This window comes from Heteronotia binoei, chromosome 2 (genome assembly GCF_032191835.1).
Source record: "Heteronotia binoei isolate CCM8104 ecotype False Entrance Well chromosome 2, APGP_CSIRO_Hbin_v1, whole genome shotgun sequence".
Taxonomy (NCBI): domain Eukaryota; kingdom Metazoa; phylum Chordata; class Lepidosauria; order Squamata; family Gekkonidae; genus Heteronotia; species Heteronotia binoei.
This window is the reverse complement of record NC_083224.1, coordinates 147,097,150-147,114,370: the sequence shown is the minus strand read 5'-3', so window position 1 is coordinate 147,114,370 and position 17,221 is coordinate 147,097,150. Positions and strand designations below refer to the sequence as shown.

The 17,221-nt window shown below is 41.7% G+C and overlaps 1 protein-coding gene across 1 annotated transcript in view; it reads left to right on the top strand.

Annotated features, from left to right (window-relative positions):
- Window positions 1–17,221, top strand: part of PALMD (palmdelphin) — a 35,682-nt gene that overhangs the window by 14,789 nt on the left and 3,672 nt on the right. The window contains exons 3-7 of the mRNA XM_060232204.1: window positions 8,241–8,371; window positions 9,948–10,062; window positions 13,190–13,223; window positions 13,311–13,424; window positions 14,993–16,072. Of these exons, the coding sequence (XP_060088187.1) occupies window positions 8,241–8,371; window positions 9,948–10,062; window positions 13,190–13,223; window positions 13,311–13,424; window positions 14,993–16,072 (1,474 nt within the window). The remainder of the gene's footprint in view (window positions 1–8,240; window positions 8,372–9,947; window positions 10,063–13,189; window positions 13,224–13,310; window positions 13,425–14,992; window positions 16,073–17,221) is intronic.

Below are 17,221 nucleotides of genomic sequence, written 5' to 3'. Positions count from 1 at the left end.
GGATCAGCAGCAACAACAAGGAGGGGAAGAAGCTTCAGAAGCTGTGAGCCATGTGGATCTTGGCTTCTGTTGATGGCATCCATGGAGGGGCAGAAAGTCTCAGCAAGCCCCATGAGGCTCACCAGGAAGGTCAGAATCAGTGGGGAGGAGGAAAGCCTGGGAGGTCCGAAGCTATGTGGCTCTCAGTCTCCAATTTCAGGCAAGGATGCTTTGGAGGTCGTGGAGATCTTGGGGTCGTGGTAGATAATTCACTGAAAATGTCAAGACAGTGTGCGTTTGCAATAAAAAAAGGCCAACGCCATGCTGGGAATTATTAAGAAGGGAATTGAAAACAAATCAGCCAGTATCATAATGCCCCTGTATAAATCGATGGTGTGGTCTCATTTGGAGTACTGTGTGCAGTTCTGGTAGCCGCACCTCAAAAAGGATATTATAGCATTGGAGAAAGTTCAGAAAAGGGCAACTAGAATGATTAAAGGGCTGGAACACCTTCCCTATGAAGAAAGGTTGAAACGCTTAGGGCTCTTTAGCTTGGAGAAACGTCGACTGCGGGGTGACATGATAGAGGTTTACAAGATAATGCATGGGATGGAGAAAGTAGAGAAAGAAGTACTTTTCTCCCTTTCTCACAATACAAGAACTCATGGGCATTCGATGAAATTGCTGAGCAGACAGGTTAAAACGGATAAAAGGAAGTACTTCTTCACCCAAAGGGTGATTAACATGTGGAATTCACTGCCACAGGAGGTGGTGGCGGCCACAAGCATGGCCACCTTCAAGAGGGGGTTAGATAAAAATATGGAGCAGAGGTCCATCAGTGGCTATTAGCCACAGTGTGTGTGTGTGTGTGTGTGTGTGTGTGTATACACATATCTATATCTATATCTATATATATATATTTTGCCGCTGTGTGACACAGAATGTTGGACTGGATGGGCCATTGGCCTGATCTAATATGGCTTCTCTTATGTTCTTATGAGGTCAGGAGCCATGCGATTCTCAGTGTCTTGTGCCAAGGGGGAGCTTCAGAGGTTGGGAGCCACATGGAGTTCTGTAGCTGGAGTTCATGGAAAGTTCATGCCAGTTGACTTGCCACAAACTTCATTCTATGAATCAGCAAAAAACTGACACGAACTTTCGTTTGTGAGCTGGTTCATGCCGATTCCTAGCCAAAGACGTCCAATGCTAGAAATCAGAGAAGTTCTAAATATAAACTACAGTCTGTACTTGGGATACACCATAGTACTCCTAGTCCTATGACTAAGTAATATGGTGGTCAGAAAATGGTTTGGATGTGAGGATCCCAGTTCAACTTCCATTTCCTCTCAGCTTTCAGACACAACCTCTCCTGCCAATCTCAGGAGTAAGTTGGGAGGAGGAGGTGGATGGATAGACAAAGTGGCAGAGATGTATTACGTTATTATAAAGGCTATTAAAGCAGGAAAACCTTTCAGTGCCTGTATTTCCAGATGACACACTAAAGGTCCAGAAGAAGTTGGCACAAGGAGGTCCTTTTCTCATTCAATTTCATGCAATTTAACAATCTTTTGTGACATCTTTAACATTAACCTGTTCCATATTGAAGAGAGCTTAAAGGTCAGCTGGTATTCCTATTCTATTGTTTTCGTCAAGAGGACCCAACTTATCCATTCTATATTGGTTAGCCTACCTTCTCAGAAAGGGTGCACAGGTTCTCCTCCATTCTTTTTACACACACACCCCACAAGTATAATGAGAAAATTGATGCTGTTCTAGTGTTGCCACTAAACCACCAGGTTACCTGCTCACCATTGCCGTCTCTCACTGTGGCAAGCAGCAGGGAGGTGTGCAGGGGCTGGAATATTGTCCTGCAATATTGCAACAGTATATCGAGCTGCATTAATGGAAGTGATGTCACCACATTGCAGGATGTTATAGGATTCCCAAAAACTTTATGGTTCTTACCATTCAAGCCATAGAACATCCCATGACATTATGATGTCACTTCAGGTTATACAGCAGGAAATGATGTTTTGAGCCACGATTCCCTGCGCCTCCACCATCACGCCAAGTCACCCTATGCTGTGAATCTAGTTTCTTATACCTAAAATGTGAATCTTAAGAGGGATAAATAAGGGTGTACAGGTTATGCATCATTTGGAATTGTATATTAATTCATATTATGATTATGTAGGAAGAGTTTTAGTATCTTCTATGTACCTTTTGATTCAGCTTGTTGTGATTTTTATTGCCTGTTCTACCATATTTATAACTTGCTCATTTAGAAAGGTTAAAGTATTATTCTTTACCTTGAGGAGATTATTATTGACAGATTAACACAAGAACTTGCTTTATATCCTATACCTTTTACTCATCAGATGTTCTCTCTGTTTTCTATAAATCAGCATGCATAAATGTCAACTCTCAAGCAAAATTTACTTCAGATTATGGAATGCCTGGCTTCCACAAAAATATTGTGGGAATTTTTATCTTCTGGCTAGTTCACAGGCCTTTGTGTATCCCAAGCATGCAGTTGGGACTTGATGACAGACAGTCTGCTACTGCCTCAGTACCGGAAATGTGGTACAATGTGAGCCACAAGAGACAAATGTTGCATTCCATTGGTCAAGCCATTCTGAAAGTCTTATCACATCATAGTATATCCTGGTAGCACTCCTTGTGTGTAATATATCACAAGCCATTAAGGCTGCACTGGAAGTACATCTGCTAGCAAGTATGGATGGCATCTATAGCCAGAGCTCCCAGATTTTACATTTTTAAAATAGCCAATATGCAAGACCCCAGTTTGGATTGAGATGTGATTTGACAGAACCAGGTTTAACCTGTTGTTCCATTTTCCCTAACAAAACAATTCATTCAACAAACGTAAGGGGCCTGCTGTTTAAAAAAAAAAAAAGAATGTCCTGGGATCTCCTTCTACAGAAGAAAGAGCATTTTATGTGGATTGCACATAATGTCAGCTATTTTAAGCATGTGGAATACTGATTTCAAAACACAAGAAGGTTATATTGTGGCCCTTCAAATACCTTGTTCCGCAACTGTTTAGGTTCTTAAGGGTAACATCAGCGCTTTGAATTAGGCCCAGAAATAAATTGGTAACCAAAGAAGGTGGCTCCAGATTGGCATTATAGTTTCCACGGTGCACTTTTGTTTTAATTGTAGTAGTTGTCTTATCCTCCCACTTTGGTGTGTTTTACCTACAGCTTCCCCATGACTTGCTAGAATATTGTCCCATGATAAAATGGTACTTTTTAACACATGAAAAGCAAAAGTGCATGGAGAACCAGAACCAATAGGGTTGTGAAGTCCAATTCAAGAAATATCTGGAGACTTTGGGAGTGGAGCCAGGGGACTTTGGGGATGGAGCCAGGAGACATTGGGGGTGGAACCAGGAGCAAGATTGTGACAAGCATGACTGAACTCCAAAGGGAGTTCTGGCCATCACATTTAAAGGGACTGCCCACTTTTTAAATGCCTTCCCTCCCATTGGAATAATGAAGGATAGGAGCACCTTCTTTTGGGTCTGATAGAATTGGATCCCCTGATCCAATCGTTTTGAAATTTGGAAGGTATTTTGGGGAGAGGCACTGGATGCTATGCTGAAATGTTGGTGCCTCTACCTCAAAAAATAGCCTCTCCCCCCCCCCTCGAGCCCTAGATACCCACAAATCCACCTGAAATCCAATAGCAGCCTGCCTGCCGCGTTCTGCACTAGCTGGAGTTTCTGGGTTCAAGACAAGGGCAGCCCCAAGTAGAGGGCATTACAGTAGTCCAACCTCGAGGTGACCATTGCATGGATCACAGTTGCCAAGTTGTCATGCTCATGGAAGGGGGCCAGCTGCCTCACCCACCTAAGATGAAAAAAATGCAGATTTAGCAGTGGCTGCTATCTGGGCCTCTATTGTCAAGGCAGGCTCCAGCAGCACCCCCAAGCTTCTGACCTTGTGTGCCATTGTCAGTGGCTCACCATCAAAAGCTGGTAAGTGGATTCCCCTGCCCAGACTGCCACAACTCAGGCAGAGGACCTCTGTCTTCGTCGGATTTAGCTTCAGTCAGCTCAGCCTAAGCTGTCCAGCCACGGCTTGCAGCGCCAGGTCCAGATTTTCTGGGACACAGTCAGACCAGCCATCCATCAGTAAATAGAGCTGGGTGTCATCAGCATACTGATGGCAACCCAGCCCATACCTCCGGGCTATCTGGACAAGGGGGCGCATAAAGATGTTGAACAACATTGGGGAGAGCACTGCCCCCTGTGGCACACCACAATTAAGCACATGCCTCTGGGATGACTCTCCCCCAATCACCACCCTTTGTCCCTGAGCCTCCAGGAAAGCCATTGTAAGGCCAATCCCTGAATCCCTGCATCAGTGAGGCGTTGGGACAGCAACCGATGGTCGACCATATCAAACACAGCCGATAGGTCTAACAACATCAGCACCACCGAGCCGCCTTGATCCAGTGTCGCTGGAGTTCATCCACTAGAGCAACCAGTACTGTCTCGGTCCCATGACCTGGGTGGAAGCTGGACTGGTGGGGATCTAGGATGACACTGAAGCAGGAGAAGGGTCTCCAAAATGAAGGATCCCCTGCCCCCACCTGGGGATTGGCAACCCTATCTAGAAATATTTGTGAGAAATATTGCTAATATAGTATGGTAGTCAGATATTTTGAGTTGTAGCTGTAAGGGTGGGAACCTTCTCATGATCATACTCGTGGAAGATGTTTTTTTCAAGGAAAAAAACCTGATCCTTTTGCTAGGGCATGTATTCCAATGAATTATCCACAAAAGACTTTGTCCAGAGGTTACTTACGAATAAAGAAACAGTCACATCCAGGATCCAGCTTCCTTGAAAATTGTTCACATAGCCATTTCTCAGACAGACATACAAGAGCTTTTAGCACCTAGTTTATTGATTGCAACAAGAACGGCTATAAAATAATTGACTTAGTAAGGGGAAAGAGATTTGCAGGCACAGAGTGGAATATTGTTGCTAGTTTGAACCAGACAGTCCAGTATTTGTGTTTTGTATCTAGGTGATAAATTGATGAAAAAAATGGACATATAAATATCTGGTGTTCCCTAATTAAGAGCTCCTTAAAGCAGACAATTCCAAAGGATGGGGTGGGGGAGCTCAAGGTTACAACAGAAAGCAAGTAAGAAAATAAAGATTTTTAAAAAAAAAAAAAAAAGAAATCAAACCATAGGGCTTTGCTGGGGGGAGGCGGACTGCAGTTGGTTCATCATTCCCCACCTGGGAGGAAGAGAAAATGAAGGTCCCCTTCCTCAATCAACAGAGTGGTTCTCCCCCAACCCTAAAAGTTTTATTGTACATATGTTGAGAAGGACTAGTTTTCTGGCTCTCCCTTGAACTGCAAGATGGGAGTTAATATTTGCTCATAAATTTCCACTGTGTTTTCTTCTTTCCCCTTTTCACTTGGAAAGCTGCTATGCCTGTCCTGACCACCCCACAACATCCCCGCCCCCCCACCCCCACAATTGGCTGTCTCTTCCAAGCTCCCACCTGGGAAAAAGCAGACAGCCTCTCACTCACTGTCAAGGCAGCTGGAACAAAGAATGTGGTGGTTACAATCTCGGCAAGTGCTGGAAGAGGACATGATGAAGAATTTAAATTCCTATCATACCCTATAACCATCAGCCCAATTGTGGTGACATTCCTTGCTGTCTGGACAGGCAGAGAGGAATTGTCACTGTTCCAAAATCAGTGCAAAAATTTACTTCAGAGGACATTTTTGCCCCTGAGAAATAGATTTTACCATTCTTCTCCCTGCCTTCTTCATTCCCTTGGCAATCAGCAACAGCAGCTTTTTCCCTGAAGCCACTACCACCCTGACTGCAGAAGCAATGAGAGAGGGATTGAGGGGAGGTTGCTTTGGTGCATGTGTCTTAATAGTGTAAATATTTATTTACTTCTTTCTACATCAGTTTTGTGCTAATGAGGACATAGAGTGGCTAATGTTCTCCTTTAATCCTTTGAATCCTCACAATAACCCTATGAACTAGATTAAAATCATTGACTTTGGTGGGAATGGCAGAAGAGAGGGCATCCTTGGCTTTTTGTCCAGGGACCCAGAATCACTAAACTGCCCCATCTAAGTGGGGGAATCTGCCCACCAGCGTTGATGCAGCAAAAACTGCACAGAGCGGCAGTGACTCTTTGGGGCTTGCCTCTTTCTCTGCTTCCTACATGGTGGGCCACCTTGAGAAGCCACCTGGTCCCTGCATGGTTAACAGGTTTTTGTATCAAGTGTGCCCAGTAATTGTGTTGAAACCATCTGGCAACCCTAGCGGGGAAGAGGGCTGTGCACCTCCTTCAAAGGTATAGGTGCATATCACAGTATATCTCAGGGATTGACATGGTTGGGCACCTGTGGGCTGACCACTGATTGGAACTGCTCAATCAGAACTTTCTTTTTCTAATGGCTGCTACAGCACTGCAATAATTGTTTCCTATACTTTTTAGCCTCTATCCACCATTGCTAATGCAGCTAAAAGGAAAGGCATTCCCTGGTCCTTGTAGCATCATTGCAAGTGGGAAAGGGAGACTTGATGGGGAAGAAAGGAGCCCACAACCATAAGGGAAAGGGAAGAGAATAGAACCAAAATGTGAGGGAGGGGAACATACTTGTGATGGAAGAAGCCCATGGTTGCCCTGTGTCCACGTGCCAGCAGAGAAAGAAACATGCAACTGGACTTGACTAAATTTTCTCCCTTTTATTATTATAAAATCAGAAGTATACAACAAATATCCATGCTAAAGCAACTACTCAGATTTAATTATCATTACACTAATAAAGCAGTCAAGTACATATCATGTAAAACTATTTAAAACAATGTAATAAATAATTCTCCTCCAGGATTGTTTTACCAACTGTCAAAGAAAAAGAGATTTTAAAAAGAGTATCTACATGCTGAACATGGCATTTTTCATGTTCTCCTGAGGGAGATTTTTGTGGTTCCTTAACCTTATGACATATTGGTTCCCTAAGAGTCTAAAAACCACTTTCCAAGCAATACCCGGAGGTGGGGGGGGTGTATATTAAGGGAAAAGTAGGTGTTACAATTATCTTGGTATTTTCTACTGTGTGGGATAGAACCACAGCAATTCAGATACTAAACTGAACTATTTACAGACCACAAGATATGAAAGAAAGGAATGCTTCAGTATCTAGATTAAAGGTTGTAAAAGTTAGTATTGTAATATGTACTACAGTTCCACTATCTTCAATAACTGAATACTACTCACATCCTAAGTCAGACTTTCCAGTTCCTTGGCTGCAGGGCTTTTTTTTAGCAGGAACTCACCGGAATGCAATTCCAGCTGGCTTGGCATCAGGGGTGTGACCTAATATATAAATGAGTTTCTACAAAAAAAGCCCTATATGAAGCAATGGTGATATCAGGGGGTGTGGCCTAATATGCAAAAAGGTTCCTGCTGGGCCTTTTCTACAAAAAAAAAAAAATAAAGCCCTGCTTGGCTGTATTTACTCAAAGGACCAAATCCCTTGAAGCTCTAAGGTGAACCACCCAGAATCTTCCCAGTTACTGCTTAAGAGAAAAGGGCCATGGTGCCGCTATTGGCTATGCTACAATATGATGAATGTTCTGAGGTTTGTCTTACAATATATCCAACCTCCTTTTTTCCCAGACACTTGAATCCCTGGTGTGACACTGAACTGGGAGAAATTCCCACAGAGACATGCCATTAAGATGGTGTCTATTTAGGGTTGCCAGCTTTGGGTTGGGAAATAACTGGAGATTGGGGGGGGGGTGGAGCCTGAGGAGGGCAGAGCTTGGAGGAGAAGGGAGGGACTTTAATGTAATGTCACAGAGTCCACCTTCCAAAGTGGCCATTTTCTCCAGGTGAAAATGGCCTGTCACCTGGAGATTAGTTGCAGTTTCCAGGAGATCTCCAGCCACCACCTGGAGGCTGGTATCTTTATGTCGGTGTCAACAGCTTCTACTACTAGAAGGGGAAGGAAAAATAAAGGCTGTCTAAAATTTGTTCGTAAGCCATAAATGCCAAAATGCTTTCAATCAAGATGATTTAGAATGGACTCCTTTAGACTTGCAGAAAGCATAATCAATCTGCACAATAGTGCAGAGCCTGCAAGTTGGTGTAAGACTAGGATACAGCTAGTACAGGTCTAATAAAGGCAGATAAATGTATGGCAGATAAATCAAATTCCTAATGGGAAATTTTTAAAATATTTATGCATAGAAAAAGGCCCTACGTGAGAAATGGCTCTGGGATGGATTAAACACTCTCACTGCAAAAGAGCTAGAGGAAATGCAAAACCAGAACCGAGAGGATCAACAACGGATGAATGAGCTGGAACAAAATATCCTCAGGTACTGCTCATATTCTTAATTTTACCCTTCTACTATTAAAAGCTTTGTGTGTAGATCAAATTTTCTATTCTGAACAGGGAGATTAATGCCTCTAAGCTATCTATTGGTATTCTGCTGTTTGAATAATTACAGATGAGTTGTAGGTTTGCTTGCTTTTAAAAAAACAATATTATTAAGATCAAGTTCTGAATGCCCTCTAGCTGGCTGGGATTTCATCATGCTTTCTAAATCCAAATAGCAGAAAGTGAAGCCTTTGACATTTAAAATGTCACCACTTGGAACAGTGAGATATTGACTTTTTAAAAAAAAAACTTCTGACATTCAGGTGACAGTGATAACGCCAAGGAAGTGACATCTCCTGAAATGTTGCAATGTATTAGAGATCTCCTTTGTGACTATTTATGAAGGCCACTCTTTTAAAGAGATTTTAGGTTAGCAGATATGTAAACTTTTGAGCAGGTTGGATTCTAAACTTCGTTTCATTCATGCAAGAGGCATTTCTGCTGATCCCCTTGTACAGTGAAGGTCCTCATGTTGTTCCCAAGGGTCCAAGAGATGCATTTCAGAGAGCACATTAAACTTCAGGGGACAGGCATGGTGAGAAATTTCCATTACACAAATGCAGCTCTGCCTAGGGCCCCTTTTCTGAAATTCTTTTTAAAAAATAGGATTTGCTTTGCTCTGCAGAATGTGGCAAGTGTTGACTTCAAAATAGTTACTTTCTATGTCCTCTTCAACCATCATTTTAAACAGCAAGTTCCATCGTAACCTTTCTCTGTATCTGAGCTTTCATAATCTACACAGGTCTCTCTGCAACTGTAGACACAGGCTTCCCACATCCTGTGAGAAGGAAAGATTTGGAGGTAGGAATTGGCATCAAAATAACTTCCCTGCCATGTTACCAGGGAGCACATGGCAACACCTGCTTAAATCCCCTTACTCTGAATTCACATTAAAAGCCATTCTCCGTAATCTTTAGAAGAGGCTTAACTAGTACACTTTAAGCTCCAAACCCTATAAGAGGCACATAACAGTGTTTTAAAAAATATTCAAGAGCAGGGCTACTTCCCACTTTAAAAAAAAAAATGGTGTACCATTCCATGTATGTGTGTGAGAGAAGTGTTCTCTGAAATGCATCTCTCAGTACAGCTAGTGGAAAATGCACATTTGTTGTGCAAACATACTGCTTGCACACATTTTTCCCCTTCACCATATAATGCTGCTGCTGCCTCCTGCCACATACATTTATCTATTACACATAGCCCAAATATCACAATATTGCTTTTTTAATTTACCCTTGTAGGGTTACCTTAAATGCAGATAGACTGTTTAGTTTTATTTCTCTGCAATTTCATTCCTTTCTTTTGCCCTTTCACTTACAGGCCTGCTCCAAATCATTGTCTCTTCCAGAAATACTCAATTTAAATTGCCCAGCACACATTTTGAAGATCACTCATCCAACCAAATGGGGCTCAAATCAGACCCACTGCAGGATGAATGTGGCACCTCTTCTGCATTCCATTCATTCCTAGTAGGACTGTTAAACATTCTTCCTTTGAATATCTTACATTTGCAGACTTGAGAAAGAAATAGAGGATCTTGAGAAAGAAGAGCTGACAATCTCAGCTAAAGAAAAGGCCATACTAAAGAAGCTTAAATCAGTTGAAAGGACAGCAGAAGATATCATAAAGGTCAGAGTCTAATTTTCAAACCCTGCTATGGATATCATTTATGTCACTTTGTAAAAATGATCTCTTGAAGAGAAGGCAGGGATTAGGCTAGGAATTGGGATAAGACCTCCAACTTGGCACATACAGTGGAAATTAAAAGTGATTAAACCTCAATATAGTCAAGCTGCTCAGAACCAAATAAATAATCAAGGATATTATAACTCCCAGTGATTCCAAGCTGGAATGTTTCATTCACTATATTTATACTTTGCACTTTGGTGCTGTGAATTGCAATGTTATTTTAGCATAAAATACTGTAATCAGTGTTAGCCATCAACTGTGTACATAAGCACAGTAAAAAAGGCATATATTTTTTTAAAAAGCTGTGTCCTGCCTCCCTTAGCTAAGAAAAATATTCTCCACATTTTATTCCCCCTTCAGCAAAAGCCTGAACAAACATATGCACTGAAAGTCAAACAAGCCTGTAGAAACATTATGCAATTGCTGTGGGGAGGACACTGCACTGTACTTACGGCTCCAAGCAGCCTCATTGATTTTTCATAGGGAGATGGGAGATATGACTGGGCAGGGAAAACCACAGACAAAGAGCCCTCTCAAGAATGCTGACTCATATACAACAAACCAAAAGCAGTGCAAAACTCACGGAACAGGACTTTCCTACTTGCCCCCTCTCACAGCAATGCACTGAGCTCCTGGAATCCTATTCTTGGGGGATCAGACCCAGGCAGACTTTCACAAACAACATGGAAGTGTCGATAGGATGAGGGGATGGCAAAAAAATTTCCCCATTCCTTCAGCTCCTATCAGTTGAAACCATCCTTAAGATACAAGCCATTGCCTTCACACTCTGGAATTGCAAATCTTTTGAAACACCATCTTTGAGTTCATGAAGTGCCTTTTGCCTAAGTTAAACCACTAGTCTGTCAAGGTCAGGATTATTATCTACTCTGACAAGCAGTGGATCTCCATTTACAGATATCTTTCAAATATCTCCTGAGCCTTTTTCAACTGGAGAGCCAGGATCAGACCTTCTACATGCAAAGCAGATGCAGCCCCAGCAGCAGCCCTTCATATATGCCATGTAACAGAAGGTTAAATAGTCAAACAGAAAGGGAAAGGTAGACATTTGTTTCCTTTGCATTCACCCACGACTTTTTTTGTTGTTAGAAAAAGCCCAGCAGGAATTCATTTGCATATTAGGCCACACCCCCTGGTTCCAAGCCAGCATTTCTGCTCAAAAAAGCCCTGTTATCACCTATTCTGTAACTATTATCTAGAGCAGGCCTTTTGTACCCTACAGGTTAGTCACAAAGGAATCTTATGGTGGGGTTGCCAGTTTGCTTGCATTCATGTAGAAATAAATGGTAGGCCCTTTTTGAAAGGTAAGGCAATGGGAGCATTTGCCCTGGCCTTAATATATGTGGGGGGATCCATATCAACATTGACATAGTGCTATGTTACAGTGTTTAAAATGGTCTTTTTTTCCCTTTCCCTGGTGGTGACACTGATCAGTGAAAATGTAACACTGACACCAACAGTAATTTCAGGAGGAGAGCCCTAGTGCAATCCTAAACAGAGTTATACCCTTCTAAATTCATTATATAACTCTGTTTAGGATTGCACTGTGTGTTTTATTCTGAGCTATATTTTTTGTACCATTGACTTCAGGGATTTGCTGTTATTGGCCTGTTTAACCTGCAGACATAATCAATATGTAGCTAATTAACTCCCTTCCTGCTGGTGTCCCTCAGTCTCACAATCAGAACAATATCTAAGCTGACAATCTGGCTGGAAGGCAGGATGAAATTATCACCCAACCAATAGCAGCAAGGAATTCTCATTGACACACACTCAAGCTCCTGAACGGCAGTTTTGCCAGTTTCTTTTCAGACCTCACTAAGTCCAAATACCTACACACAAAAAAACCCTATAAAAATGGGAGGATCATAGTTAGGGTTGCCAGGTTCCCCCAGATCCATGTTAGGAAACTCCTGGAGATGTGGGGATGGAGTCTGAGGAGATTAAAGACCTAAGTGGGGTATAATACCATATAACCCACCATCCAGAGCATCCATTTTCTCTAGGGGAACTGAGCTCTGTAGTCTTTAGATGAGGTGTAATTCCAGGGGATCCCTGGAGGCTGGCATCCCTAAATATTTGAAGAAGGAGTACTTCACTTCAATAATATTTTTTTCAGTATTTCTGAATACACTTTCTGGCACTAAATCATTACATTCAAGTAACTGTGTCTAAAACTGAGCCTGAGGAGGAACAGTGGCTCAGTGGTAGAGCATCTGCTTGGAAAGCAGAAGGTCCCAGGTTCAATCCCCAGCATCTCCAACTAAAAAGGGTCTAGGTGTGAAATACCTCAGCTTGAGACCCTGGAGAGCCACTGCCAGTCTGAGTAGACAATACTGACTTTGATGGACCGAGGGTCTGATTCAGTATAAGGCAGCTTCATATGTTCATATATGTTCATATGACACTGACCTGGATAGCTCAAGCTAGCTTTCATCAGATCTTGGAAGCCAATTAGGGTCAGCCCTGATTGTTGCTTGGTTGGGGGACCACCAAGAAAATCCAAGGTTGTTACACAGAGGCAGACAATGGCAAACAACCTGTTTGTCTCTTGCATTGGAAATACTACAGGGTCACCATAAATCAGCTGTGACTTGATGGCACTTCAGATTCATAGAGCTGAACCTGAACATCATAGAACTCAAAAGGTTTCATAGTGACTGCTCCACAATTAAATGCCTATTTATGAGAGGACTTTCCTCCAGAGATTCAGCCTGAGTCTGTGCAACTTTCTAAAATGATACAAACTATATATGGGTTGGCCTGCATTGATGGAAAAATAGACTTGTATTCATAATCTGGGTATTAGCATTCTATACTTTAGATATGGCTTTAATATATTTTGGTCCAAACATTTTAAAGCTTATCACATGTACTTGGAAGTAAATGCCAATTAATACAGAGGGATTTATTTCCAAGGAACAGTGCAAAACATTGAGCTTCATAGTTATCAATTATTTTATGCCCAACATTGAAAAGATGACAGTAGTCTGTTTTCTGTATCAGTTTTTTATAACTATAAACATCAGCTTTTTCTGTTTCTTACTAGTCTGTGAAGGTGGAAAAAGTAGAAGCTAGAGAAGGTATGTTTGACCAAAACATAACGCTTTAAAATTTATGCACATCTCCAGCAGACAAAGGTATGGATTAATTACTGTTTCTTTTCATAGATTCAGCTGACTATATATATGCCAACATACCTGACCTCCCAAAATCTTTTAGACCTTCCACGTTTAAAAGAACAGGACATCTAAAAACAGTGGATGATGAAGAAAGTCGAAAAGGTACAGTTCTACCATGAAATTTAAAAGATTTCTAGACTTGTTGAGTACTATGAATAACTGATGGTCTGAAGTCTACCAAATTAGTTGAGTCTACCAAATTAGTTGAGTGTTCAAGGAGAATATTCACTTCGTCAGATGGGAAGCCAGTTCACCCAGGAGGACACCTCTCAAAGCCAGTTGCCCTGATCCACCTAGATAGTCACATTAAAAAAAAAAAAAAACTAGTCACATTGGCCTAGAAAATAAATAGTTGGAGAAGCAAGACTCAAGTCCAGTAGTATCTTAAAGACAAACAAGATTTCCAGGAGATAAGCTTTCAAGAGTCCAAGCTCCTTTCATCAGATACTATCAAAAAGCTTATATCCTGGAATTCTTGTTCATCCAACAGACTCACCTGGCCTTTTAATGCTGGGGAAATGGTAAGCCAGCAATACAGCAGCTATACATACATACTTTAATCCAGCTCCTGGCTTTAAAAAGCAAGAGACTCAGATGCTGTTGTGTGCCAAGGGGACTGTCCCAGTACAGTGGCATCCTCAAGACCATCAAATGTCTCCCTCTCTGGGCTCTAAGGGGCTGGGGAAGGCAGCTGGAGGAGCAAGGAGATGACAGACTTGTGAACAGGAAAGTTTCCTTTGTTTACACCCTGATACGTACTCAGCTAAAGGTTTTAAATGGCACATGAGTACCAGTGGTTTTTACAACATAAAAGGCGGTTGGGACAATATATCAAATGTAGGATCCTAAGGAAAAGAAGGTCTTATTACAGTGATATTGCTAGAATGCAGACTGCACTCAGTTCATATGGAGAGGGGTGGACTGGCCATTTAACCTACAGGGAAAGTTCCCTGGGGTACCACTGGCAGTCAGGAGCAAACAGAATCAAGCCCCTGTAGCTCTGCTTAGCACTGCTTACACCAGGGCCATTTTGACTTCCCACACCTGCATATGAAGCTGAGTGGGGTAATTTCAACTGGAGAAGAGATAGATGGGATCAGTGTTGAAGCTTTCCCCTTCTGCACCTGTACTTCCAATTTAAAAATAGTGAAAAGTAGGAAGCAAATGGAGAGTTCAACCTATACCCATTCTCACAACCATTTCAAATCATATAAATATATGAATTCATTAGCAGTAGTGCATGGGCTGCCCTGGAGGATGGCAGCCAGAAGCAAGCTAGCAGTATCAAAATGCTTCTCAGGTTGGGCAAACCCAGAAGCAGTGTACATAGGCTTGCCGCTCACATTCCTCCCACAATGTTGCCAGCTGAATCTCAGCTCAGCATTTCAGAGACAGTAGCAGTCCCCTCAGGTGTTGCTCAGCTCAGTTTGTTCCTGGACCATGTGACTTACGTTCTACCACACAGTAGAGTTACATGCTGTCACATGTAACTAGTTCTTAAGACCAACCAGGGCTTTTTTGTAGCAGGAACTAAGAGCCCTGTAAGTTCCTGGAGGATTGGCTACATCAGGGGTGTGTGGCCTAATATGCAAAGGAGTTTCTGCTACAAAACACCCCCCATATCTTTAGCTCTTTAACCCATTTTTAAGGGACTCTGTTTCTTCCAACAGAACTGTTTGCAATGGAAATTAAAGTTGAAAAAGACATGAAGACAGGGGAAAGCACAGTTTTATCTACAATTCCTCTTCCTTCAGAAGAATTCAAAGGTGCAGGAGTGAAAGTGTACGATGATGGCAGGAAGTCAGTCTATGCCGTGTGCACCAACGGAGGCATAACAAACAATGAAGTAGATGATCTTGCACCTGTTGAGGTAGAGGACCTCTTAAGACAAGCCACTGAAAAACAATCAAAGTCTCCCACCGAATATCATGAACCTGTGTATGCAAACCAGTTCTGCAGACCAACAACTCCCCAGCAGGAGAAGTTAACTCAGGGACCAAATGGTGAAGATACTAGTCAAAATAAGACTAATAGACTTTACTATTGTAATGAGCCCTTCTATAATAACGCCAAAGAGCAAAAACTGGAAGACAGCAGTCTTTCAAAGAGCAGCCAAAATAATTCTCATTCTCCAGTCCCTCAACAAACAGAAAGACTTGTACAAATTAGCCCCCCAAACAACATGGTGCCTAATAATGTCCCAAAAGAAATTATACAAGATGCTTTTGAACCAACTCAGAAAACAAGAGAGAATCAACATGATGTGACATTCAGAAATGCCACAAGCACTAATGAAATGTCTGTCCCTACAACGCAAAGTAATGAAGATTCTAGCTACACAGTGGTCCATGCTATGCCATGTTATGTGGATGATAGTGAACCTGTTACAATGATTTTCATGGGTTACCAGCATGTGGAGGATGAAGAACTGAATAAAACTGTCTGTGGATATGATGGGCTTATACATGCAGAACTTGTAGTCATAGACGATGATGAGGAAGAAGAGGACAGTAAACCTGAGAAGCCTTTGTATCACCCAGTGGGCCCTTCCAGCCAAGTGTATCAACCATCCAACCCAGAAATTCCACAGAGGAACTGCAGCCAAACTGTTAGTGACAACGTGAACAAATCTCCTCACAAAAATTCCATGTCACTCAAAGAACAAGAAGAAAGTTTGAGCAGTTCTACCTACAGTGTTCAACTGGATGGCCAGTTACCAGGAGATGGAACTGAAGATCCTTCCTTAACAGGTAAAAAACCAGGAAAGTCACATCGCTGCTGTATTGTCATGTAAAAGACTTGATTACTTTTCTCACACTCTTCTTTCCTACTAACAATTCTGTTGCTTTCCCTTTGTCAGACTAATATGTAATTTCTGCTCAGCTTCTTCCTTGCTTTTTATGTCATAAAGCTTTTAGTTAACCTCTAATGATGCACTAGCAGCCATAGAATTTTCAAATCCATAAATACACAAACCTTAATCTGGGACTTCCTGCTTCTAGCATATTTGAAAACACTCATTAAAATATTATATCTTTGTTTCTCTGGCATGAGAAAAAATATCCAGTTGCATTTTGGAGGTAAATAATAGCTTTACTGTCTCTTTTATGTATCTCCCTTTTTGGAGTTTGTGCCTCTCTTTGTTCTCCTGACTTTGTATTATGTAATGTACCTCGCACCTTAATCTTGAAAGACTGAACAAGTTTGCTCTGCATTGATTCTTGACTTCATTCTTGACTCCCTGTCAAATGAAATGTCTGTAAGCAAGTTTGATATTTTTTAGCCTGAATGTTTTAAAATTTTATATGTCTATGACTGAAATCAAATTCTTTTGTCTATTCACTAATCTCAGGCCTTCCATCCATTTACCTTGAATTAAAATGTCTTTCATTTTCTTATCTGTTTTGCATGATTTTTACATTCTGCTTCTCACAACAAATGTCATATTATGGAAGTTTTTTGAGGGCATTCTAGAGAACAATAACTTCATTTCAAATGGCTTAATATATTTATGCTATATCTTAGTGCAATCTCTTTGCTGGGTAAACCAGTAGAAACAAACCACAGCCGCTGGTTAATTGCTGGACTTCTTCACTCCTTCCTGCTCAACTCACACAACATATCAAGAATGAAGCCTTTAGCTAACTCCAGTTGTCATGACATCTGACAACAAATGATTTGTTGAATCACCTGCACTTTCACACTCACTGAACAATGCACTTTCAATATGCCTTGCTCCTGGATCTTACTGTATTACACCACACAATCCACTTGCATGATTGCGAAAGTGGATTGAAAGTGCATTTTTCAGTGTGTGTAAATATCTAGAATAGTGGTAGGGAAAGCCAGCATGGTGTAGTGCAGGGGTGGCCAATGGTAGCTCTCCAGATGTTGGCCAT